The sequence below is a fragment of the Struthio camelus genome, chromosome 1 (assembly GCF_040807025.1).
Source record: "Struthio camelus isolate bStrCam1 chromosome 1, bStrCam1.hap1, whole genome shotgun sequence".
NCBI classification, from domain to species: Eukaryota; Metazoa; Chordata; class Aves; order Struthioniformes; family Struthionidae; genus Struthio; species Struthio camelus.
The window spans coordinates 49,138,581-49,163,680 of NC_090942.1; the positions used below are offsets into that span (position 1 = coordinate 49,138,581).

Below are 25,100 nucleotides of genomic sequence, written 5' to 3' on the forward strand. Positions count from 1 at the left end.
TAATAAAATTTTAAAACATACCTCTAATTCATTTTCAAGTTTCATCACCTTTGTTTTAAATTGGTTTTCTGTTAAAATAAATAAGAAATACTAAATTACTTGATAAGGTAAAAAGTAGCTAAAATGACAACAGTTAATGACCTGGAGGAAGGGACAGAGAGCATTCTCAACAAGTTTGATGATGAGACAAAACTGGGAGGAGGGGCTGACACACCAGAAGACTGTGCTGCCCTTCAGAGCTGGACAGGCTGGAGAGCTGGGCGGAGAGGAACCTCCTGAAGTTCAACAAAGGCAAGTGCAGGGTCCTGCACCTAAGTAGAAATAACCCCTGCACCAGGACAGGCTGGGGGCTGACCTGCTGGAAAGCAGCTCTGCCGAGAAGGACCTGGGAGTCCTGACGGACAACAAGGTGACCATGAGCCACCAATGCGGCCTTGTGGCCAAGAAGGCCAATGGGATCCTGGGGTGCATTAGGCAGAGTGTTGCCAGCAGGTCGAGGGAGGTGATCCTGCCCCTCTCCTCAGCCCTGGGGAGGCCCCACCTGGAGTCCTGTGTCCAGTTCTGGGCTCCCCAGTACAAGAGAGACGTGGTGCTCCTGGAGAGAGTCCAACGGAGGGCTACAAAGATGATTAAGGGGCAGGAGTATCTCTCATATAAGCACAGGCTGAGAGAGCTTGGGACTGCATGCCTGGAGAAGAGAAATCTCAGGGGAGATCTGATCTATGCGTACAAGTATCTGAAGGGAGGGTGTCAAGAGGATGGGGCCAGACTCTTCATTCGTGCCCAGCAGTAAGATGAGAGGCAACGGGCACAAACTGAAACACAGGAAGTTCTGTCTGAACACAAGGAAAAACTTCTTTATTGTGAGGGTGACAGAGCACTGGAACAGGTAGCCCAGAGAGGTTGCGCAGTCTCCATTCTTGGAGATATTCAAAAGCCGACGGAACATAATCCTGGGCAACATGCTCTAGGCAACCCTGCTTGAGCAGCGGGTTGGACTAGACGATCTCCAGAGGTCCTTTCCAACCTCAATTGTTCTGTGAACTTAATAAACACTTTGCCTCACTGAAACCAATTCAATGATTAGCAATTAACTTCAGTGGGGCTGGTATTTCATTCAGTTCCTCACACTTAAAAAAAAACTACCAAATGCACTTAGCAAGTCATTTATAAACGACATTAAAGATAAAAGGTCTATTAAAAAAAGGCTTGCTTACCACATTTGGCTTGCTCTTCCCCAGCTTTTTCAACTTCTTCTAATGCCAGCTCTACCTCCTGAGCTTTCATCTGGAAAAAAAATAGTAAGTAAGAAAAGAAAAAAGGTTTACTATTAGCATAAGTTAACAGACGGTTCCACATACCTCGTGTTCAGAATTTTGAAAACATTTACCAAAAAAAAAAAAATAATAATTTTCTCTCTTCAAACAAATATAACCACTTACATATTTTCACTTCGCTGATGGACACATGACAGTTAGGAACTTTATGTTGTTGAAATATCACCTTTATTCTATTTACCTATCTAAACAATCCAAGGCTATGGTTAAGAAAAATGACTCAAAAAAGCCTCTCTAAAAGCTATGTGCTAACCTCTGCGGCTTTAATTCCTTGCTTCCAGTATATTTATGAGTGAATACAAGACAGCATGATAGATTTACAAAAATAGTTTTAGGATAGATGTGTTTCTTCCATTAACGGTGACATTTATGCAATTTAGGTTATTCCAAAACATCAGACTGCCACAAAAATTTTTAATAAAGTTAAAATCATTACCAATAATTTACAACACCTTACCTATTTCTGAGGTATTTGCTTGCATTTTCTACCTATAAAACTAAGCTTCCTTAACTATACAACTGCTTTAGTTCTATTCTCTTCAGTTCCCACTGGTACATGCTACAGTCCTAACAGCTGTAAGCAGGAATTCAGGTGCATGCACACATTTAGCATATAACTGCTCTAAGGAGTAAGCAGTGTGTCCAATGCAGTAAAAAAAAAAAAAAAAAAAAAAGAGTGACCATGCTTTCACTTACATAAAATAAATAAACTACAGAAGTGTAGAAAGTAAAACAAACCTTCATTAGGGACTGTGTAATTTTAAAAAGATGTATCAATTGTTCAGAAGCTTCGTTTTTTAAGTCTTTTCCATCAACCTAAGGAAACAGACAACAGTATTTTTGTATTAACGTCAATAGAATTTAAAAAATAAATCATTTATTTATGTGAAGGACCAGAGAGAGTTGAGGGAAGAAAGTAAAACAAAACCCTTCTGTTCACTGTTTTCCCCTTGAGTACCTTGGACATAGTCTCCAGCAATCTATCTGCTAGTTCCTCTTGATGAGGAAGAGCATCTGGATCAATTTTCATAAGCTTCTTCCAATCTAAAATGGGTGCCATGTTGAGTTTATAATATTTTTCCTGGAACAAAAATAAAAGTAACAATTATAAGATGTTATCACTGTCAATAAATCATTCATCGAATGATTTAACAGCGGCAGGCCAGTGAACCACATAAGATGATACTAAATAGCTGTATGGATTTTGTAACACAGATTAACACCCTGTTCACATTTCGGTCTACTGTAACCAAGAGGTCTATAATAAAACCTTTTTTTAAGCTAAAAATTAGACCAGACACAATCAAAGAATTCGTGCCACAAATACTGAAGATGACCCATGTGAAACCTTCATTTTAACTCTTATTTTTTTTTTGTCCTTCACAATTTTCTAATGCAGCGCCCCTATGTTAATGTATAAACACTTGTTCTTGCAGCTAGATGCTCTTTTTTAGAACTAGCATTTGCAGCTGCTGTAGGACAGAAATCTCCTTATAGTGACAAAATCATTATTTCTTATGTTTAAAGCACAGCACTTGCTTTAGTTTGATACTATTCATATCCATTTGTTGAAATTCATTTGTAAGACATTGAATTCTTGTATTAAATATCCTTTCCTTCTGATTAGAGTACCTGAACCACAAAAGTACAGTGAACCATCTGGAAACTGATGAAAATCTAATCTGGAAGCGGTGCAAAGTTTTGTTTTACAGTTTACCTGATAGTTGCTGCGGGTCACAGTGACTTCCCATAGGCCTGGAGTACCTGAAAAAGGCAAAAGAGAATGGAAGTCTTGGATTACTACATTCTCCAGAGCTGTTCCTACCGCCATATCAGCAATATGTCGAAAGCTGAATTCTGCCAAGTTTAAAAGGAATATTTTTAGTCTACTTACATATTGCCCTAAATTAAAAATCCGTCTTTTAACGGTTCAGAAAGTTAAGAGAGACATAAAATTAACAAGAATGTTTAGTTCATTAATACTAAGTAAACTAATAACACAAGTGGGATAGGTATTTTATGATGGGGGGGGGGGACTTCTCTCAGAACTACAGCAAAGCTGTAGATTGAGTATAGTATTTTGATATCTGTTCATCATTCACCCTGTTCACATTCAGCAGTTTGAAGACTCAACAACTGAAAGTTCCTTCCTTAATGAAAGTGATACTATTTTCCCAGGAAATATGCCTATGTAATCTGAAAGAACTGGAAAACTCTGAACTCCTAGTGTACACATAAGTGAGGATAAAAATCAAACTCTTCTCATCTGCTTTGATGCATGCTACTTGACAGCTCTCTCTGTATTTATTGTTTCTTTAGTTTTTACTAAATGTTTTAGAAAACATGCATTCTATATAATCCATGGCTTCCTAACAATATCATATACAAATTTTGCTTTTCTGATTTTCCTAGAGGACAAAGGAAAATACCAGAAAATCACATGCAGGAGACATTCAAAATGTCAGTTCAGCAGATGCAATGAAGAGAAGACATATTCATAAGGATAAAACGTTATTAGAGCAGACAGAAGAAATGACCATATCATACCACAAATATAAAAAGACTGAAAAAGACTAAAGGGCAGAGAGCACAAAAGAGCTAACAGCATCATAAGGATATGGACCATAGTCAGTGAATGAGAAATATTTAACTTAAAATAGTAATTAATACTTAAATTCTGAGTTCATCTCTTCAAACATAATGGAAGGCTTTCAATAACAAATATGTACCCAAAAATCTGAGAACAAAATCATCTTCTAATAGTCTTTCATTTAAAAAATATAATAATAGAGAAAGAGCATACTGATCTTGGCACACCTACTTCTTCAGTTAACTGAAGGCTACTTAATTTCAAGATCCTCACTAACTTACTTGTTTTTTTTTTTCCTTTTAAACACTTTTTTTAAAACAATTGAGAGGCAGAAGTTATGAATATGAAATGCCTGACAGTCAAAATTATTCTGAGAGCATTATTACAACCTTATTACTGACACTGTTATCCAATCTTCCCTCTTTAAAATCTTTTTATTTATTTACTAAATAATGTCTTTAAGAAAACAATCTGAAATTGTATTGAAAGAGATAGATATATATCTATCTATAATATATGTAAACAAAATCCAACTTGTTGGGGGACAACTAGAGTAAGCTCTTGGGGGCACAACCTAAACGTACAGTACATTCCACACTATGTATATACTTGAGGACAACAAAATAAAGATAAGTTATTCAATTGAAAAGTGTTCCGTCCTAAAATTTAGCTGACGCCTTCCCCTCACTACAGTGTGTGCCTTTTAGCTGACAGATCTGGGTGGGGAGAGGAGATCACGGTTCTGTAAAAGCAGTTAAATATACATGAGTTTGACTTTAGTTAACACAAGATTTTCTTGGCTTAGCTAGGGAACCAAGCATATATAAAACATTCTGATGTTAGAGAGTTCTGTAAGGCAGATAAAAAGGGAAGTGTGGCGGGCAAGTTCAAGTTATAACACCCAGTGCTGCCTACAATAAGCCACATGAAGAGAAGACAGCTAAACTACCATGCCGATACACTATCTTCATCACAGTGAATTAAGCAGCATTAGGAGGAGCCATTCCTCTTCCATAAAGGCACACGTAACATGCAATACAGAGCCACGTACACTTGAGCAAGACTAAATACTAAAAAGCAGCACAGTCGTGCAGGAGACACACTCTGCTAAATCCTTAGTTATTTACTCTAGGAGGATTATCCCAGCTTAGATCTACAGACTAGGTTATCCAGAACGAGCTCTCCTATACTAGCAGCACACAGGGCTGCACCGCACCACGAAGCCACACCCGAAACGGGATCCCGTGCAGGCTTCCCGTTTCTTTCAAATCTGTATATCGCGGCCCCGGGAGTGACAGCGAGACACACACCGCGACTCCTCCGCGATGCTGCCGAGATACAATTCCGCCTCCACTTCGCCCGCCTCCTCCGGAGCGGCAAACCACCTTATTTCGTGTCCGCCTTCAGGCGGGGGCGGAGGTGACGCGCAGCTGTAAGCGGAGGCAGCAGGGCGCAAACGCGCACCGCCCCGCAGCGACCCCCGCACGCGCCGCGTTTGTAACGGCGCTAACGGCCGCCGCCGCCCCGCACAGGTGAGCCGCGGCCCGGCTCCCCGCTGACCACGGCGCCCCCGGGGCAGAGCCGGCAGTCCCGCGCGGCGACAGGACGGAGCCCCGGGACCTCGGCCCCTTCCCGCAGCGCAGCGTCGCCTCCCACTCACGACCTCACCGCTCCCCGAGGGCCACGATGGCGGCAGAGGCCGCTGCTAGGCGACGCCATCAAACACTCCCGCCGGCTCCGCTCCCGGCGACCCGGATCCTCGTGGACTCGGGGGCGGGCCAGGCCTCCCGCGGTACTACAAGCCCCACAATGCAAGCTGAGCACCACCGATGCTCAGCATCGCGGAGCGGCGCGACCCCCGCGGGTGCGGAAACGGGGGCAGGGCGGGAAAGCGGGACGGGGTGGGGAGCCATCCCGCCCGGACACGCGATTCACCACGGCGGCAGGCGGCAACCTCCCGCTGCTGATGGCGGACTACGTGTCCCAGCATGCCGTGCGCCTCCGCCGGGACTACAGATCCCGGCACACCTTGAGGACGTCCAGCCACTGACTGAGCGGTTTCCCGACAGCCCTTGCGGGGCAGGGGTTGCCGCCGGCCGTCGCGGGGCGGTGTGCGCGTGCGCAGTGCGGCGGGGCGTCTGTGGCGGTGGCGGCGGCGGCGGCGGAGGGCGGGCGGATGCGCACCGGGGTGTGGGCGGTGGCGAGGGCGCTTCGTCCGCGGCCTCAGGTAAGGTGGGGAGCGGCGGCGTGGGGGGCCCTCCTTCCGCAGGGGGCACCGGGGAGGGGTCCGACGGAGCTGATGCTGCCCGCGGTCGTCCTCCGCGGTGGGGGTAGGTGTCCTCTCTGCCCTGGCCGGGCGGCACGGGCCTCATCCGCGCCCACTCCGCACCCGGCCGCGGAGGCCCGGGCTCCGGTGCCGCCTCGGGGCCTCGGTCGCGCAGCCGGCTCCGGGGGCGGGCAGTGGGCCCCGCGCTGCGGCTCAGCCCGCTTCTTTCCTCACGGAGGCACCGGCGCCTTCGTGCCCAGCGGCGGCCGTTTGCCCTGCCCCCCCTCCCCCAGGCCCCTACCCCCGGCCTCCCCCTGTTGCTGCAGGCAGTGTGGGCCTTCCCGCAGGGGTGGCTGGCTGCGGGGCTGCGGCACTGCCCAAGTCCCTCTATCTGTGTATATGTGTATAAATAAGCAGGGGCTGCGGCACTCTCCAAGTCTCTCTATCTGTGTATATGTGTGTGAGTAAGTATATAACAATCTCTCCTCAAAGGATAGTTTGCAGAGCAATACGGGAAGGATCGCACCTATAGACTGGTTAGGTCTCTTGACTCTGCCGGTGGTCTGCAAGGCCCCGTGAGCGTTGGTAGTGTCGGATGGCCCCAAAGGTTTGGGATCCTGCGTTTTAGCTAACTGGGCACGAACGTACGTTTTCAAATAAAAAGGGGGAAAACAGCAACCATTGGAATTGTGTTTATGTCTTTGTATTCATTCAGCAGGAGTGCTGAAAGCTCAAGATCTTTTTGTTGGCTCTCTGTACTGATGGAGAGGGGTGATCCTAATGTAGTTTTCTGACTTTCTTGATATTAGGCTTTCTCTAGCTTCATGATTTCTTTTTCTTTGCTATCTCTTAATCAGTGTTTATATTTAATGAAGGCTGACACAACTCAAGACGCTTGGCACTCCTTACAGTTATGTAACTTGTTCCAGTAACATTTTAACTCTAATTCTTGAATGAAGGTAAAGGCTTTTATACCTTTGACAGAGGCTGGTTACTTATAGCTCTGTAGTGGGGAAGAAAAGGAAACTTTGTAATTAGGGCAGGAAAAGAGAGACAGGACTATATTTCATGAATAGGTAATGTGACTAAAAACAAAATTCATCGTTATTAAGTGTAAATCAATGATTTCTTTAGTTGGAGGAGCTTTATAGGTGGAGGTGATCCAAAGAGAATAAGTTTGGCACAGAGTTATGTGGACTTGCTGCAGGATGAGGTTTAGCATTTATGTTTGTGTTGTCGTGTTACAGAATCAAAAAAACAAAAAAGCTACTACATGTACTTGTAGTGCAACCACATCTAGTTCACAATTGTGTAGTATAGATAGTCAAGAGGATTGCTGTAGAGCTAAAGGGGATTTTTGAAGTAGGCATGATAACTTTAAAAAATGAAAATAGAATGGAAAGAATGGAAGTAGTAATCCTACATTAAAAGGGGAAATATACAAAATACAGAATGGCTTTGAGAAAGTGGATTTTTTTTTTTGTTATGCCTCACACTTAATCATGTGGTAAGAGTTTTATAAGTGCATCTTCTTTTGGTGAGAATGCATGCTTGTAGATCTGGAGCCAGAACACATTTAAGTTGTATCATAGGCAGCTTGACCTACCCTGATACAGGAGTTGGGCATCTGTATTAAACCACAGTTTTGATATAGTATGCTGTTTCAAAAAGCTAATACAAAAACTGCAGTATTACAGATCTAATAAAATGTTATTTACGGAAGAGGCACATGTGGTCCAAGCATACTAAATAAGGACATGCATAGCAGAGTCTAAAGGCTGCCTTTTCAGCCTATGCTACCCATGTAGCATACTCTGATCTATGGAGTTAATGAACATGCAGTTAATAGTATTGTATTTCTGAAGCATTGAGGGTGTTGATCTGTTTGATTAGCATTATTTTAGAGATGTGATATTTTGCATCTGTGTCTTAGGAGGAAACATTGCATTATATTCTTGCAGTTATTCTGAATATAGAAGGTATTCTTTTGTTACTTTTTAAATGTATAGCTTAGTAGCAAAAAAAATTTAAAGGCAGACCTAATGAGTTATTAAGTCCTGTAAGAGTTAATTATTTTAAGATATGTATTATTCTTGTGTAGTTTGTATTTCAGCTGATTGTTACATCAAGTGTATTGAACAAATTGAAACTAAACAATGCAGTATCTTCTTATTATCCATTTTTACACTGTATATGTTTTGATACTTGTTTATACCAGGGTACCTAAAATGTCTGAGTTCTGGTTCAGCTGGCTGATTGCCAGCAAACTTCACAGTCATCCCCACTCTGAAACTTCTCCTCCTTCCTGCACCACATGTTCTGACTCCGAGTCAGAATTGGCGTTCCTTAACTAGTTGATACTTAATAAACTGTGCAAAGAGAAAGCTGGAGGCTTTGAGAGTGTAATGTATCCCCCTTATGGGGATTAGAAAATTATGCAGATTAGTCCCACTTCCCCTTGATCCTGTGGTATTTGCAGAAGGAGGTTGCTCCATTAAAACTTCTGTTAATTTTTTTCTAGTCTAGGGTCCCAGCCAGAGGAAGGGGAGTACAGGCATGTTTTGTGTTCTTCCTCCTTCTGTCTTCCCAAATACTGCCTGCCATATGCTATTCTAACCCAATCATTTAAACCTCAACTGTGGATCTAAAGTGCTTCAAACTGAAGTTGAGCCTTGGGACAGCATTTTTAGGAGAAGATAAGTTTAAAGGCTGTTTTGAAAAGGGACAACAGAACAAACAGAAATACAGTATATGATCTCTTTCTATCATTAAACAGTGATACTAAGTCAGCAGACAGAATATTTGGTTTAACAAAAATGAAATAATTATAGAAAGGGGACCAAGAAGGCAAGACAAGTGAGGCTACAGCTTCAGGTGCTGGATTAAAATAACTTTTTAAAGTGACTAAACTGCTAGCTTTGGCAACCTATCGTATATGTCTGGTATTCACCAATTCAGCCTTCTTTGTTCCCCCCCCCCCACACACACCTTTCATAGTTTGAGTCACTTTTCTGTGTGAGCTGTAAATACATTTCAATTAGTTAGGGAGCCTCAGTTATTATCAAAGTACATGTCTCCAGAGTAACTGAGATGCAAGTCCAGTTCTGCAGATCTCTTCCATGTATGTCTGTGTCTTATGCTGGCTTAGAACTCCAAGCGAGAGAGTGGGGAATCCACATGTTATGATTAGGTATGTACACAAATGATCATTATTATGTTTACAAAGGTTTTTGAGAGGCTACCTGATCCCTGTGCAAATTGCTTGTTTTTTCATTGCCAGCTGCCTCATTAATATAACACAGAATTAGGCTCCTTGAGATAATAATTATGCTTCACATTGCACATGCAAGGCACTCTTCATCAAAGTGAGCCTATGGAGTTTTGCAGACTGGCCACACTATTGCTTACATTGTCTATAGAGAACAGTTGCAGTTTGATTGTGGTTGAAAATGCTGTTGTCTTGTAATGAAGCTTTGGTATGACTGAAAGTGTAAGGCATTTTTTTAATATCTGTGAATATTTAATAAAATTGAGAATGAGAATATTTTCAGTGTATGAGAATGATAAAGTTAAGTCTTTAGAATGCAGTAAGATTCTGTTGTGGACAATGAATAAGTTGAATCATTTTCTAAGTTTCAGTTTTCTGATGGCTTGTTACTTTTGTTGGTTTGAACTGAATTTTAAATTGGAAGCCAGAGATATCAATAAGATGTCAGTTATGCTGAGTGTCTTCTGAAGTAGTAAGTCCTCTCATCCAAAAGCTGTAACAGTTTTAAAGTTTGAGATGAATTTTAATGATCTTGTCATTAGATAAGATCTAATGATCTCTAGAAATCTTGAATGGGATTAAGTGTATGAGCTTTTTTCCCATACAGAAGTATTTCCTTTTTTTTCTCCCCAATTCTCTATTACTGCTGCTACCCGTATCTTTCTGAAGAAGAAAAGGATGAGTTGCCTAGAGCATTTTCTTTCAAGCAGGGTTCACTGAAACGTAAACTATTCTTCATGCCAGCGGTGCGGGGGAGGGGGGGTGTAAAAAAGGTAAGTGCCATTAACCAGTACAGTAAAATTTTTAAATATGTTTTCAAGCTTCTAAAAGTAGGTCTTAAGTTATATCTAATCAACACAAATGTATTATTTGTTATTTCCTTCTGCAAGGATTTATTGTAAATGTAAGGTGGCAGATAGCATATTTATTAGCTGATAGTTAACTATGGAATGGTAAATTGCTGTTTTATGTTTAGGGATTGCAGCTGTATTCCTGCCCAAATTTATACTTTCTAATTTCTCCTAAATCCATATGGGTAGAAAGTGGCTTCCCACTTCCCAAATCTCCCAACTGAGGATACCATTGGAGTGTCACTATGTGTTCGTTTGTGCATGTATTTGTGTTGAACTTTCTGTGTAGACAACTATACTTTGTAGTGTGCTGTCCTCACCTGTCTATGGTATCATGGAGTTGATAGTGATTGTTAAGAAACTTTTTGTTATTTTGCTACTTTTCTAGAAGTGTTTTGGCTTTTATGTCATATCCCGTTCTTGTCTATAGTTCTTGAAGAAGAAAACTAGATGTACTGGCAGAGGGTTCTCAACAAATTGGAAGAAGAATACTATCTTACAGGCCAAACCTACTGGAGAGCTCTGGATCATGAACGCCTACTCATCTGTCTTTCCTGCTTAATGGCTCTGTACAGGCATGAAAATAGTGCAATGCAAACTGTAGATTTCCATGCAAGCAGCTTGACAAAATTAGACTAACAATCAAGTATTTTGCACAGCTGGGGCATTCTGTTTTTTCACAAGCAGCTCTTGAAATCTTGCAGCTTCCATCTCACAAGGTGTATCTTGCTGCTTGTTGTTTTAAGCTGTATATTCTTCATGAGGCGTTCAGGTATCATTGTAAATTAAAACAGCAGTCTTGGAAGTAAAGCATATGTCTGTCCTCACTTCCTCCAGTCAAACAGCGACTTTGTGGCAGTTCTGTAGATTGTGAGTGGATAGTCACGCTGCCCGAGGGGTGATTTGATGTGCAGTCTTGCAAGCTGTGAAAGTAAAGGTAACTAAAGTCAAAATATAACTTGACTTACCATCAACCTGTTGATCTGTGTAGGGCCAGTCAGTGATATGGTTCTCCCTCCCAGAAAGCCTGTGTTAGCAAGACAGGTTGTTAGGCAGCATGTTTTAGAGGTGTTTATCAGTATATCCATCACTGGGAGTGGTGAAGGAGTGGCACCGTACTTGGGTTGATACCAAATTTCAACATGTCTCTTTGGCAAGGATGATATCCACTCACCTTGACTCATTTGAGGACCCCTGTGCATACCAAGGCTTCTCTTGCACATCTATGATCTGTGAGGTTCTTAGTCTTGCATACTACGTATATGACTTCTTACTTACCAAAATCAAACTGATGACAGCTTTGTTGGCGTGAAGGAAGTGTTGGCTGCCAAATATCATTTGCTATTTTTTTGAGATGAATGGCAGATAGATTTTTTTTTTGCCTACCTTACTAAATCCAGGGGAGCTTTTACTGGCCTCCTTCCTATTTTGTTTTACATTCTCAACTTGTTGTTCCAAGTTTGAAGCTTAACTACTTTGACTGGTGAAGAGTCTGGTTGTAAACAGCTGTGGAAGCAAACAGGAAGTGGTAGCTCTTACGCCGAGTCTTGCTCAAAATCCACTTTGCCATGCTAATAATATAAAGGACTGAAAAAATCTTTTCCACATTTATGCTTTAATTCAGCAAGAACTTTAAATTATCCTGTCATTAGACTGGTGAGAAAGGAATATTCCTAGCTTTATCTGTAGTATATATTTATATATTACATATATTTAGCATATATTTCAGGGGAATACCTTGGAATGCCAAGATATAAGTCGGGAAGGAGAAAAATATCTGCTGTATTGTGAAAAAGACAGATTATATGTAGTCTTACACTTCCTCAATTTTGTTTTGTGCTTGTCTTGGAAGCATGTTACTGGAAAATTGGGAGCACTTTTAGGTCTCGGCTATGACTTCCTGTTGCCAAGACCTACTAGTGCTTTTGCACACTGCAGCAGTTTGAGGGGGATATGGTGTATTTTGAGTATACCAAGCTTGAGATAGCTCAAGTGTTGTTATTGTATGACTTCCAGCTAAAACCAAAATAATGCCTTTCCTTGTTTACATCTCACAGTAAATTTAGTAAAGTCTTCAGGATTGTCTGTGAATGTTTGTGCTTAAATACTTATCTCAGAAGCCCAAGTTACATCAGGTGTTTGCATGCAGTGACATTTCTGTGACATGAGATGTGCATGTCGGGGGAGGGCGAACTTCAATTACAAAAATTATCATGTCAAAGTTAAAGGTTTTTCTTAAGTTCTAAAAACAGTTTTCTCCAATGGTGCACTAGTCACCGAAAACAGACTTTTTGGATGTGGTTAAAATCTTTATATCTTTGTGTCTGAGTTCCCTTTTAGTAAAACAAAAATAGCAGTATTTTCCCTACTATAGTTGACATGTAGGTGAATATAGCATTGAAAAAAATAGTTATAGAGAAAAGAAGTATAAGAAATTCAGAGCAAAAATGGGGCTTGTGAAAGCATCCAATTTGTCTAGAGTTAGGGGGTAAGTAATGTGGCTATCTTGACTCTTCCCCACACAGAATATATTTCGAGATTCGCAATAAGTAGATGAAGAGTTAGCAACTAAAGTTGACTTTCTGCAAAAAAAACTACTAAACTTGATCAAGGACAGGCTTGAGTGAAACAGACTTTTCAGACTGTAAGCTGTGGTTAAACACTTTGGCTAGGAAGCTACTCTTACAAACTTCCCCTCCTCAGTTACACAGTAGTAGCTTCTTCTGAACTATGGTTGGTTAAGAATTACTTCAGTTAAACTCTCTGAGTGAAAGGAGTATCTGCAAGGACTTGCTGCTCCAACCAAAACAGTAAACTGATGTTGTTAATAAAGAAGTCTCAAGACACCAAAAACCTCACAGGGTTGTGGGGATTTTATGCTTTATTTTAAGGGTGAATTTATTTAAACCTTGAGATCGTTTCTGCATGACAGTGTTATCTTGTCCCCTCAATTTTTGGAAGACTTTATTTCAGAAAAGTAGATTTGTATGTTAGGAAATCATTGCATTTTCCGTGTAGGTCCTTTTCAGATGTCACTGCTTTTCAGGATAACTAGTCTTGAAAAGTAGGAAGTGTACTTTTCAGAAGCTGTTGCAGGCAGCAACAGATATTCTGTACTCTTTCTAACAGGGTGAGAGATAGCGGCTTCTTCTCCTCCCCATTCTTAATGAAATACCTTTAACTTTGGTAACTTGATGTTCAAACGGGCTGTATTTTCATATATTCCTGCAGAATGCTTTGGTTTTGCTTTTTAATAAGGCTTCTCTGTCTGCCAGGAAAAACCATAAATATGTTCAGACCTAATCTTGGCTTTGTGTTTTAAAGTACCCTGATCCAGGCGGGTAGAAGCATCCTTTGACACTTTGCTGATGAGGCGGCCTCTTTATTAACTCTCTTTTATTCTGATTTTTAATTACATTTCACGGTTATTTTTAAAACGTTTTTTCTCCTATGTTAATGCTTTTTTTTATTATTATTATTAATACAAAGGCAGTGGTAACTTTGAAGAAAGGCTCTTTCTTGGCTGAAGAAGCTTCAACAGCCGGTCCTTCAAGTACTGAAACAGAAAAACTTCACGGCCGTTATGTGAGTAACACTGAATGAATTGAATTTGATTTCTTCAAAATGGTCCTTGTCATGGTTATTAGTTTAACTGAACCTGCATCTTTTGAGCCTGTATTCCTTCCCATACTACCGCTTAGATCTTACTGTAAAACAACTGTTTCTGATAGGTGATTCTGATGCTTTCAGTTCTGGGCTGCAATTCACAGAGATCAAGTGAGATTACCTGCGTGAATGAGATACCTTTATATCCTGTTTTTAGAGGATAGTATACCTAAAACCTGCACACTATTTTTAAAAAGATAAACAACAAAAGGCATTTCAGGTCTTAGGAGAAAAGAATAGACTTCACAGCTCCTAAGTAGCTAGTCAACTTTAATGTGTGAACACTGGTAGATACAACACTAATGTTTTTATATATTTATAGATCCACATCATCTGGCTAATATTAGCTGTTCTGTGTCCTCACAGATGGTTTCCCTCTCTAGTTTCAGGGGAAATGCTATATGATTTTATTCAGTAGTTCTTTTTTTTTTTTTTTTTTTTTTCCTTCTCAGAACCAACTCATTGTTCAACTGTCTATAGCTTTTGATATTTTTAGGTCTCAACACCTGGCATTAAGCCATGTAACATCTACCAGTAGTCAGAAAGAATGCCTTTATCCTGTAATTACATTCTTGCTTACTCTTCTAAAGCAAAACAATATATTCATACAGGCTAATCTTATAACCCAGTACCTAGTATTTTCACCTTTTTGGCCACCTATATATAATTATGAATATAATAATTATTATAATATAGTATAATCATTAAAATTGCTATTTAATAATTTCTAGGGCTTAAGAAGTTTATGGAAAATGGGAGAAAATAATGTAAGATATAGTCCATTTGTAGTGTTTTCTTTGCATGCTATTTTTCTTTAGAGGGGACTTCCATAAACATTCATTGATATCAAAACGCTTGGGAGAGTTAGGGAAAAAATGAATTCATGAACTTCTGCAAAGGATGAAAGTGAACAAGGTGTGAGCTTCAATGGTAAGTTAAATTTTTAAATATAACAGATGGTGTTCTTTACCCTTATGAAACTTTTTTTTCCTGTTTGTTCTTTGGAATGTTTTTTTCTGAATCGTCTTTTAAACGCTTTGTTTGTGAGAAACACACTTAAACCTAAAAACATGAATAAGTAACCTTCTGTCTGCCACTTCGATAACTTCCTATCCTGTGAGTGTCAGCATGTTAATTTACTCCGTGTGTTAGAGCAGTGAATTTGAGTTCTCAAATTTGTAGCATTCACTCGAACTGCACTGCTATCTGATGCAAATTGGATCACAGGTTATCTTCAGTTTTACTACTTTTCTGGTAAAACATGAAATGCAGCTGGGAGACTGTATCTAGCTTGGTTGTGAGGGGATTTTTTTTTTGGGGGGGGGATTAGAATCTTTAATGACAGTATGCTAAATTGTTAATGAGACTTGAGGACGCTTTTAGATCTTAATTTTTAGAAATGAGTGTCATTAGCTTTTAAAATATTGACTGTCTTAATGTGACTTTATTTATTAAGCTTACTTTTTCATTCAATAAAACTAAGTTTCTGTCCATATATTTCAGCTTATGTCCACAAAAGCTCTTAGAGAAGATGGCTGATGTAAGCCTGAAGGAAGCAGCATTAATACTTGGTGTGGTGGCAGCTTGCTACTGGAACAGTCTCTTTTGTGGCTTTGTTTTTGATGATGTTTCAGCAATTTTGGACAATAAAGATTTGCATCCTTCTACTCCTTTAAAAAATTTGTTTCAGAATGACTTCTGGGGGACTCCGATGTCTGAGGTAAACTGTCTATGAAACACTTAGAAACACTTTGGAAATAGAGCCGTGAAATAAGCTTGCAGAAGGTTTTTACACTTTTTTTTTTTCCTAGTGTGATTTTAACAGAATAGTTTGCATCGCCTGGAATTTGGTGGTTGGTAGTTTGGACTATCAAATTGGGAACAGATATGACTTATATTCTCCCTCTTTGCTAAACAAAAGTACTTGTAAAAAATGTGGAGTGTCCTGTATCACACATCAGTTCTTTGTAGTATTTAATTCCATTATAGAAATTAGACAAGGCTGGCCATTTTCCCTTTCTCCTGCGCAAGCTAGGCAATAGTATTTATTTCTAATTTTAATCTGGAAGGAAAGTTATACAGTTAAACAACAAGATATAGAGATTAGGAATTGAACACATCAAATTTATTTGAGCAAATATCTTTATCTGAATTGAGAACTTTTGGTTTGCAGCCCATTTTGAATTTGTTTGAAAAGATGCATTGACATTAAAGCTATTAATAAAAGAAATTAGGTAGCAGTGATTTAAGATGAAGTTTACATAAAGTTCAGAAAGATACATGTAGTGCCATTAAGGAGCAAAAAACCCTAACCTGCCAGCCATAGATGTTTTACCTATCAAGACATTCCACCTTGTTATCATAACTTTTTCTTATGCCCTTAATTATGGGATTAGCAAGGGGATTAGCACAATGTGAAATGCTAATTGCGAGCTCGACAAAATAGACTTTAATACTTAATTTTCAAAGCCTATAATGAAAGCTTTCAAAGTGTTTTTCAGATATCATCTAGTCCTGGAGTCTAGTAGCTTCAAATAGTGTTTTTCGACAAGTTTTTACACCAAAGACCACCTAACCTTGAGGAGAGGGGGGAAAAGCCATCTCATCTAGTGTTGATTTTGCACTTATAAACAAATGAAAGTCAGATTAAATTTAGTGAAATGAAAGTCAGGTTAATCTTAATGTTCATGGCCTTTTAAATATTTTCTATCTTTCTATTTTCTATCTTGTGTTTCTCTTGTTTGCATGTACGTATAATTCTTCTCACCCTTATTTTCTTCCTCTACTTTGTGGGTGTAGTCATCAAAGGTCAATAGGCTGTAGGTTGGCAAATGCATTTTTGAAGAGGAAGGTGATGTTAAGTATAGTTTTTAAAAGGGATTGTGGGGGGAGTGTCTAAGAACCCACACGTAAGCTCTGCTTATTGATTATACTGACAGATATACTAAACCTATTTAGATAATGCATTTAGCTGAGTATACTAAAATTTTACTTTCTGTAATATTGATCTACGGCATGAAATGGCAGATTGATCAAAACACTTGAAAAATGCGTCAAAACGGTTTACAGGTTGGAAAATGGTCAGCGTTAACTTCTCAATTTAACAGTTTAATTTTAAATAATCCATCTTTTACTTTACTAGATGTTGTTGTTGTTAGTATTACTGATTTTCAAGTCTTTATTTTGAAGGTATATGACTGAATAGTGGGGAATTACATGTATGTACAGATTTTTTTTAAAAGGTGTTTTGGAGTGAAGGGCGCTTTATAAGTTGATGTTGACTTATTTATTTCCTTCTTTTTTAGGAGAGGAGTCATAAATCTTACCGTCCCCTCACAGTCCTCACATTTCGCTTAAACTACTTGTTCAGCGAGTTAAATGCAGTTTCCTACCACTTCCTAAATCTGGTCTTTCATGCGGTGGTTTGTATAGTCTTCCTCAAGGTCTGTAAGCTTTTTCTGGACAGCAGGAGCAGTGTAGTTGCGTCCTTGCTCTTTGCAGTGCACCCAATACATACTGAAGCGGTAGGTAAAGCTTCAATGTGTCTAATCTGCTGTTAAATTTAAGCTGTATTTATTAACCTTAAATTTTGTGTTTTATGTGTGTTTATATATAGTATTTCCAAAAGTATGTGTTTGTATTTGGACTTGGACTTGTTTTTGTACTCTGCCCTTTGCAAAGAAGAGTGATGGAGGTGACCAGCTTCTCATGACTCCTTTGTGCTCTGAGTTATTGGTATTCCATGCAGCTACTGAAAAATAATTAAAGAAACATACATTTAGTTACCAAATAATTGGAGTTTCTACCATGAATGTTCACTTTTATGATGACAGCTACTTCAGTTTATGTAGATATTTGTGCATTCTGTAATGATCTATCTAGCATTGTATCTTGCAAGTGCTATGAACAGCTCTTAATTCATTTTCAGAATTCATATGCATTCTCTTAGCTACTCGCTGAGACTGTTCTATTCACTTTTTTTAATGCCTATGTATCTATCCCAGCAAGACTCTTCCTAGAAATGTTGTATTTGCTGTCCTAGATCCAACTTTAGGACTTTGTTTCAACATCCTATATTTGACTGTGTTCAGTATAAGAACGATGAAACGCATTTCTTGCCTCTTTCATGCTTACCTTTGTTTTGATCCTAAATAAGCGTTTCGCTTCCACCAAGAGCAGCGTTTATAAAAGCCATCTGATTTGTACACTTTTTAACGCTCAACCAGGCTTGTAGCTTGGAGACTAGTGTCAGAAGTTTTGAATTTTTTTTCTTTTTTCTTCTTTTTTGAATGGAGTATTGTGATTGTTTTTTGTTATGACTTGCTTCTATCAGAGACGTTGATAAAGCAGATCTATGTAATTCTCTGCTGCTGTTTCTGCATCATGTAGCTTGGCTTTCTGCACAGAGATTCACATTGGTTGGAAAGCCCGTTCCCAATTTTTTTTTTCCTATTATCTTAGCTGATTTGCAATTCTCTATGTTACACTGAAACTTTCCAAAAACGTTTTAATCTTTTTTTTTGCATATTATCCTGTGAAGTTTTTGTATTATGAATTTTGAAGAGAAAGGACTGCTGTTATTTCATCTTATATTATATTTTTGTCCTGGGCAAATAGTGCTCACCTCGAATTCTTCTAAAGACAGAAATCCCTCTCAGCAATTCAACAGTCCTTATCTGTGTATTTTGAGTAAGTCTTTGTACAAAAAAATTTCATGCATGTTTCTTTTTTTTATTGGCTGCTGTTTGTGCATCTGTGCGCAACAGGACAGTTGCAAACAATGCAAAAGAAGTCCTTTTGAGAGGAGGTTAGTGGCGTTCTTCAAAACTGCCAAAATTTAAAGCCTACATATTATCTTTTTCTTGCTTTTGTGCTTGGAAACGCAAAACCCCATGTGATTAACCTAGGAAAAATTATGAGTAAAACACAATTGTTTTTTCTTTAAAGAACATGTATGCTTTAAGTTTCAGGGTTTGGCTTTGCCTCTCGAACAAATATGATAGCATCTTAGGAGGAGCTTCAGAAAGTTACTAGTGACTTACGTTAGTGATTCATTGCTTAGATCATCCTACATAAAGAATCATCATATCAGGAATGAAAGAAGTGATCAGTTTATCATGCTTGTTTATAAACTGTCAAATTCCATATGAGATTCCAGTAACACACTTAGTTGTTTTTAATGTTGTGCAATAGAGTTATGGAAAAAGTCATGTAGTGCCTTTAAAACATTTTGTCTATGTAGTGAAAGATCATTGAATTGGGTAGTGTGTGTGTGTGTGTGTTTGTTTTTTAAAGCTACTAATTACAGATTCAAAGCCAAGTAATTTGGTAATAAGTGTGTAATCACTGATATTTGCCACATGAGGGCGCTTTAGGACTGTAATTATTAGAAATCGCTGCTGTACTTAAATCTCAGATTCCATAACAGTTTAAGTGCAGTTTTGATTGAATTCCCTTGCTGCTGTATTTAAGTACTCAAGAATCTGTTAAGGGGTTTCCTTCCCCTCTCCCAACTCCTTTCAATTTAATTTAAGCTTTCTCCTTTTCAGAAATACGCTGTGTTTTATTCTAATTCCACCTAAGATGCATGTAATCAAGAAAGGATTCTTAGAGTTGACAGTTGTGATTTGTGCATGTGTATAAAAGGCAAAGCAATTGGGACTCTAAGTTTCTTTCCATAGACAGAGATTAAGTAATAACTAGCTGTGTTTTAGACTTTGGATTTGGGTGCTAACTAACTGTTCTCCAAACTTTAATGAAACCTCCAAAGCAGGACTCATTCCTAGTTTTTATTCCTTTTGCTGGTATAAAACGTATCTGAAATGAATTCCTTCAATTTAGTCTCCTAATATTATCCCCCTGCACAGGAGTTTCAAATAGCAGATGCAATACATGCAAGTTTCAAACCTTTACTTACCTTGTGATAAATTAATTTTCCCTGAAAAATTAGCAGAGCAGGCTAAATAGAGAAGAGTTGTGCTTGACTTCAAAGAGAAGTGGGCTCTTGAGATGGTGATATATATTACTTTTTGAGGTAAAATTTTTGAAGAAACTAGTTGAATAATAGCATCATAGTGTCCAAGATTGTAAAGTCACATTTGACATTGTCTCTGGAATTCCAGTTTATTCTACCTAGCAAGCCGCTCTTCTGGTCAAGAGCGTGCTGATCCATTTACAGCTGTGGGATGTCAACTAACCTTGGGGAGTCTGAAATTTTGTCTCATAAATCACTGTTGTATCCAGAAATGGAATCTCTCTTCTCTTGTTGCCTTGTCTGGGGACTGTAGAGGCACACCAGCACAGTTACTCTACTAATGATCTCCAGACTTAGCTCTCCTTAATACCTATCTCAGTGCTGAACAATGTTGTGATCCAGACAAGGAATCTTTGAAGCGTCTTAAGACGTTTTGGAAATGAACACCTATATACTATCCAAAATGTGACAAAAACTTTGATGTTCTGTCAGTTTTGAAATATACTTTGTCCATGCATGATTCAGCAAGTCCTTTAGCAAAATTAAGCTGTTCCCAAAAGAAGCATCAGACAGTGATTTCAATATTCAGATTTGAATACTTTTCTTTGCACTCTGACCTTGGATCCTGAGTTACTTTCTGTTTATGCTGTGCTGGATAAATTATATTTTACCAAGAATGCACCTAGCAATAAAAATGTCAAGCTGTGATTGGATGGCTGAAAGTCATGCTTAAGCATCATCATAATTAAATGGTGACATATGAGGTTTTCTTAGCCAAATAAGACTTTCTACCTCAGGGTAGCATGCCATTTTTTCAAGCAGCGTATTTGCAAAAATGTAAATGTAATCAACGACATTACAAAAGAGGGCCAATTAGAAGTAAAGGCAGCCCTACAGGGTATTTTGGTCAGATCAGTGGCTATTGCAGTAACTATTAACATAGTAGTCTGTCTTTGGCTGTTGGTCACAACTTAGCTTCATTCATGAAATGTATCTTGTACACAGAAAACAAAGCCTGTATTGCATTAGAGATTCTGAAATAACCTTCTGCCGTATGGATTTTAGCACTTCTCCATAAAATAATCATAAAATCTGTTATTCTCTGTCTCGCTACCAAGGGGAGCAGTATATGCAATAGTTTAAGGCTGCCAGCCAGATTATCACACAAAAGATTACCAAACCTGTAGTGAAGCCTTAGCCTTTAACTGTGTTGCACAGAGCCTGCTATCGACGTATTGATAACTCTTGACTGTTCAGATAAGAACTGCAATAGCACCAGTCAAGTGAGCACTTCTTTCAGACCCATGCAGTCACTCATACAAGATATGAACAAAATTGACTATGGTAGTTTCTATATGCCATTGTCTGCAGTGATGTGTTGCAAGGATGTATATGTAAGACAGTCCTTGCCACACTTTACTTACAGCTCTTACAGATGAAAGCTAGCTTCTTCCAGGTTTTACGACGATAGCAATCGTAATGCTGCCCAATTTGCCTCAACTGATATTTGCAGCTGATGTTACTGAAGATATATTTTAAAAAAAAGAAAAAAAAGCAGAATTTCTCAATTGCCTCATTAATGGTAGTTATGGGCACAACAGGGTGATTGGTGACCACTTGTTATCAGTGTTCCTGAATTCAGCACTGGTTGAACTGAAAGCATTCATACTATTGTTATCCTTTTCTGCTTGGTTTCCAGGTCTTGATTCTTGATAACGTATCAGTCATGCGTTATTCAGTACTTAGAGAGCCAGGCAGAACAGCTTATTGTGTTTTAGTATTTTAATGAAGCAACTAAAAAAAATGGGAATTGCAGAAGAGCAGAAAAACAGTCCCTTTTTTTTTTTTTTTTTACTGATCAGCTGTGACTTTTTAACCATGGGTCCAGGACCAGTAATTGTCAGAGTAATTGAATAACTACATACACAATGAAGAAAGAATGTTTAGTAACCTGTCACTGTAGTATTCCAAAACACTAGCTATTTTGGAACCCTCCCTGCACACAGCCACGCTGTGATTCCTCCTTCGCACCTCAGAGGTATAGGGTGCAAGCATGACCTTCTTGGAGAAGAATAACTAAAATAAGAATAAAGATGTAGGATCTCTTCTTAAGATCCATATTAACTAGCGAAATAATCTTTGTTTTTCTTCCTCTTCTTAGGTAACTGGAGTTGTGGGCAGAGCAGAACTTTTATCATCTATCTTTTTTCTGGCTGCTTTTTTGTCATACACTAAATCCAAAGGGCCAGATAATACCATAGGTAAGTGACTAACAAATATATATGTAGCTTCATGTCTCTATCAGTGGTAATAGAGCTCTTAAAATAGTAACGTGGATGTAGGTATTGGTTAGTAAGCAAGCACGTACATAAAAAAAATCTTCAGCCCTGAGACACTCGTGTAATATTACAAATAATGTTTTGCATCATAAATTACCTTTTTTCAAGATAAAGAACCTTTTTATGTTGCTTTGTAAAACGTAGAATTCTCTAAATGAGTAGGCAATTCTTGCACTGATTTTTTTATTAGTGCAAGTAGTGAAAATACACTGGGATGCATCAAACTGTCCTAAGTAAGCCACAGAATTGCAATGGAGATATAGGAGTCTTGCCTATTTTCTGAAGTGACTTTGAAAATTCGTGACTGCCTTTAAATATTTAAATTGAAAAGGTATTTTGGCGAGTTAGGAAAGCTTGTTTGTTTTGTTTTTTCTTTCTTTCTTACCAGAATGTCTTATATTGGTCTTCTGCCTTTTATTCAATTCTTAAATTTTAAGGGAGGCAATTGTAAAACTGATAGGTATATATTATCTTTTTGCAAAGTAAGACTGAGAATCTCCCCTTTGTTACCATATGACATTGAATAAGTTTCTAGATTTTATTCAAAGATAAAGAGTCTAATTTCAGCTTTAAGTTAATTTGGTTTATTAAGTGGTTGTTTGTGCTGTAAGATGGAACATTTTCAGTCATGTCTTTTTGATTTGCAGTGTGGACTCCAATTGCAGTGACGGTGTTTCTAGTAGCTGTTGCAACGTTGTGCAAAGAACAAGGAATAACAGTAGTGGGAATATGCTGTGTATATGAAGTATTTATTGCTCAAGGGGTAAGATGTGGTTGAAAGATCAGATTTCTTCTCAGGAATTGTGTATTGAGGCATTAAATATTCAGAAGCTTCATATTTCATCACTAATTTTTAGCAGTTTAGGCTAATTCTATAGTTGTTTTGCACTTTTCAGAAGTTCCTTTGACTCGACTGATATTTAAAACGCATGGATCGTGGGGAGAGAATCAAATGCTTTCTAAGTTGCTTTTTATATGTCATGCAGAGATATTACCAAATATATTTGATAAAGATTTGGCATATCTTAACTAAAACCTGAGGTTTTATTTGACTGAGTTTTGCAAAGACCAGCATGTAATAGAGTTGATTAAAGTCTGAGGTGCGTAAATATAGAGGCATTGTCCATTTTTAATTATTTTAGCAAAAATAGAGAACGTATTTTTTGCAAATGACTTCCATCACATGCTAATGAACAACCAGATGTTCTGGAACAGTCTTATTTGAATCGGTAATATTTTTATGAAATTTGCACTCTAAAAATGCCTTTAAATTTAATTTCTGATTTCAAAAGTTTCTTCTTGAGTATTAGTATTTCAGTAAGTTGATACTAGCTTTTCTGTTGGCTAGAAAACAAATGATATTCTTACAATGAAATAAGTTTTGGCTTTTTAATAGTAAAACCATATACAATTTTAAAATGTGAAAACACATATTGTAAGAATATCTTTTTAGTTTACCATTCCTTAATTATTTTAAGGAATATTTTGCAAAAACTGCAACAGTAAAAGCCAAAAGGTTATCTGTCTTTGTGATATATAATAAGGCTAAAATGTCAAAATCACATTTTTGTGTTTGTAGAAATGTGTTTTGAGTAGTGGCTTTGCATATCCAATGTATAAGCACACAGTTTTCAAAGGGGATTTCTAAGGAAATCACCTGTATGTGACCATACTTTTCAAACCACTCCTCCTCTCTTGTAACTTTTGATCTAGTTATCAGTTTCATTAGTTTAACAAATTTGTGTAGGTCAATTAAGTAGAAAAGATAAAATGCAAACTCGTGCTTCTGCTGAGGCTGTAAGTCTTTGGCCGGTTCTCAAAACTTGTCAATATCTGTATTTCAGCCAGTGTATATGAAGCAGTACACCCCAGCACAAGACATGAAGACATAGGGAAGGAAGTGTGCACACAGCGAAGAAATTAGGGTACATAATGGGGAACTGTGGAAGAGCATAATGTTCATGAGGCAGGGACAGATGGGATTACTGCAGCAGAGAAATAAAACAGAAATCCAGAGCTAAGCAGGTAATAGTATTTCCACAGTCCCTATAATACTTTGTTTAGGACAAATTTTCAAAGGGGCAAATAATTTTGAAAATAGTGATCTCTCTCTTTCAAAATTTATTCCATGGTCAAATTTTATATAGGTTAAATGTGTAACACATCAGTGCAAAATATGGGGTTACAAGAAAATGTTTTGAGTTCAGCTCTGATAATGTTAGCAAAAAGTACTCGAACAGAGTTTTTTGTTTAGGTGGATTTCTTTTGAGAGGAGGAGTCGTATGAGTGAAGCTGAATTAAGTTTAACTGTTTGGAGCAGGCTCTTACAGAAACCCAAGGGAAAAAGATCAGAGAACTGAAATTCACACGAAGGATTAGCGAGTACACTGTTTGATAACAAAATATTTTTCCTTTGCAGTACACCTTGCCCGTGCTGTTGGACACAGCTGTACAGATTCTTCGAGGGAAGGGCAGTATCCCTTTCGCTATGCTCCAAACACTGCTAAAGCTCATTGTCCTAATGTTCAGTACGCTGCTTCTTGTTGTAGTCAGAGTCCAGGTTATTCAGTCTCAACTTCCAGTGTTTACAAGGTAATAGGGAAGTGTCCCTTATTGACAGATACTGTTAAATAAGGTGTGGCTTAACGAGATCTGAATAAAATGCTGAAAATTACTTCACCTAAAATGCCTAGTAACTTACTTTAATATTGTTAGGTAATGACTGTACAGTATTATTTCTGTGAAATCAATAACTAGTGTATTTCAGTAACTGCTGACAAGAACATCCAAAATACTGAGGTATCCTGAG

At 38.5% G+C, this 25,100-nt stretch overlaps 2 protein-coding genes across 7 annotated transcripts in view; one reads left to right on the forward strand and one right to left on the reverse strand.

Moving 5' to 3' along the window:
* Positions 1 to 5,922, reverse strand: part of CEP290 (centrosomal protein 290) — a 58,041-nt gene extending 52,119 nt beyond the window's left edge. For 2 of the 4 annotated variants that reach the window (XM_068936703.1, XM_068936677.1), the window contains exons 1-6: positions 5,596 to 5,922; positions 3,055 to 3,101; positions 2,296 to 2,418; positions 2,076 to 2,153; positions 1,218 to 1,287; positions 22 to 68 (exon numbers count right to left, since the gene is read on the reverse strand). In XM_068936703.1, the coding sequence (XP_068792804.1) occupies positions 22 to 68; positions 1,218 to 1,287; positions 2,076 to 2,153; positions 2,296 to 2,397 (297 nt within the window). In that variant the 5' untranslated portion in view covers positions 2,398 to 2,418; positions 3,055 to 3,101; positions 5,596 to 5,922. Of the gene's footprint in view, positions 1 to 21; positions 69 to 1,217; positions 1,288 to 2,075; positions 2,154 to 2,295; positions 2,419 to 3,054; positions 3,102 to 5,237 lie in introns of all 4 variants that reach the window. The other 2 variants (XM_068936686.1, XM_068936695.1) reach the window with 2 other exon arrangements.
* The window catches only part of TMTC3 (transmembrane O-mannosyltransferase targeting cadherins 3), a 39,293-nt gene continuing 19,632 nt past the window's right edge, over positions 5,440 to 25,100 (forward strand). The window contains exons 1-8 of one of the 3 annotated variants that reach the window (XM_068936734.1): positions 5,440 to 5,459; positions 13,802 to 13,897; positions 14,797 to 14,908; positions 15,482 to 15,698; positions 17,284 to 17,502; positions 22,114 to 22,213; positions 22,939 to 23,054; positions 24,711 to 24,883. In XM_068936734.1, coding sequence (XP_068792835.1) covers positions 15,510 to 15,698; positions 17,284 to 17,502; positions 22,114 to 22,213; positions 22,939 to 23,054; positions 24,711 to 24,883 — 797 coding nt within the window. In that variant the 5' untranslated portion in view covers positions 5,440 to 5,459; positions 13,802 to 13,897; positions 14,797 to 14,908; positions 15,482 to 15,509. Of the gene's footprint in view, positions 5,460 to 6,025; positions 6,155 to 13,801; positions 13,898 to 14,767; positions 14,909 to 15,481; positions 15,699 to 17,283; positions 17,503 to 22,113; positions 22,214 to 22,938; positions 23,055 to 24,710; positions 24,884 to 25,100 lie in introns of those variants that run through there. The other 2 variants (XM_068936726.1, XM_068936744.1) reach the window with 2 other exon arrangements.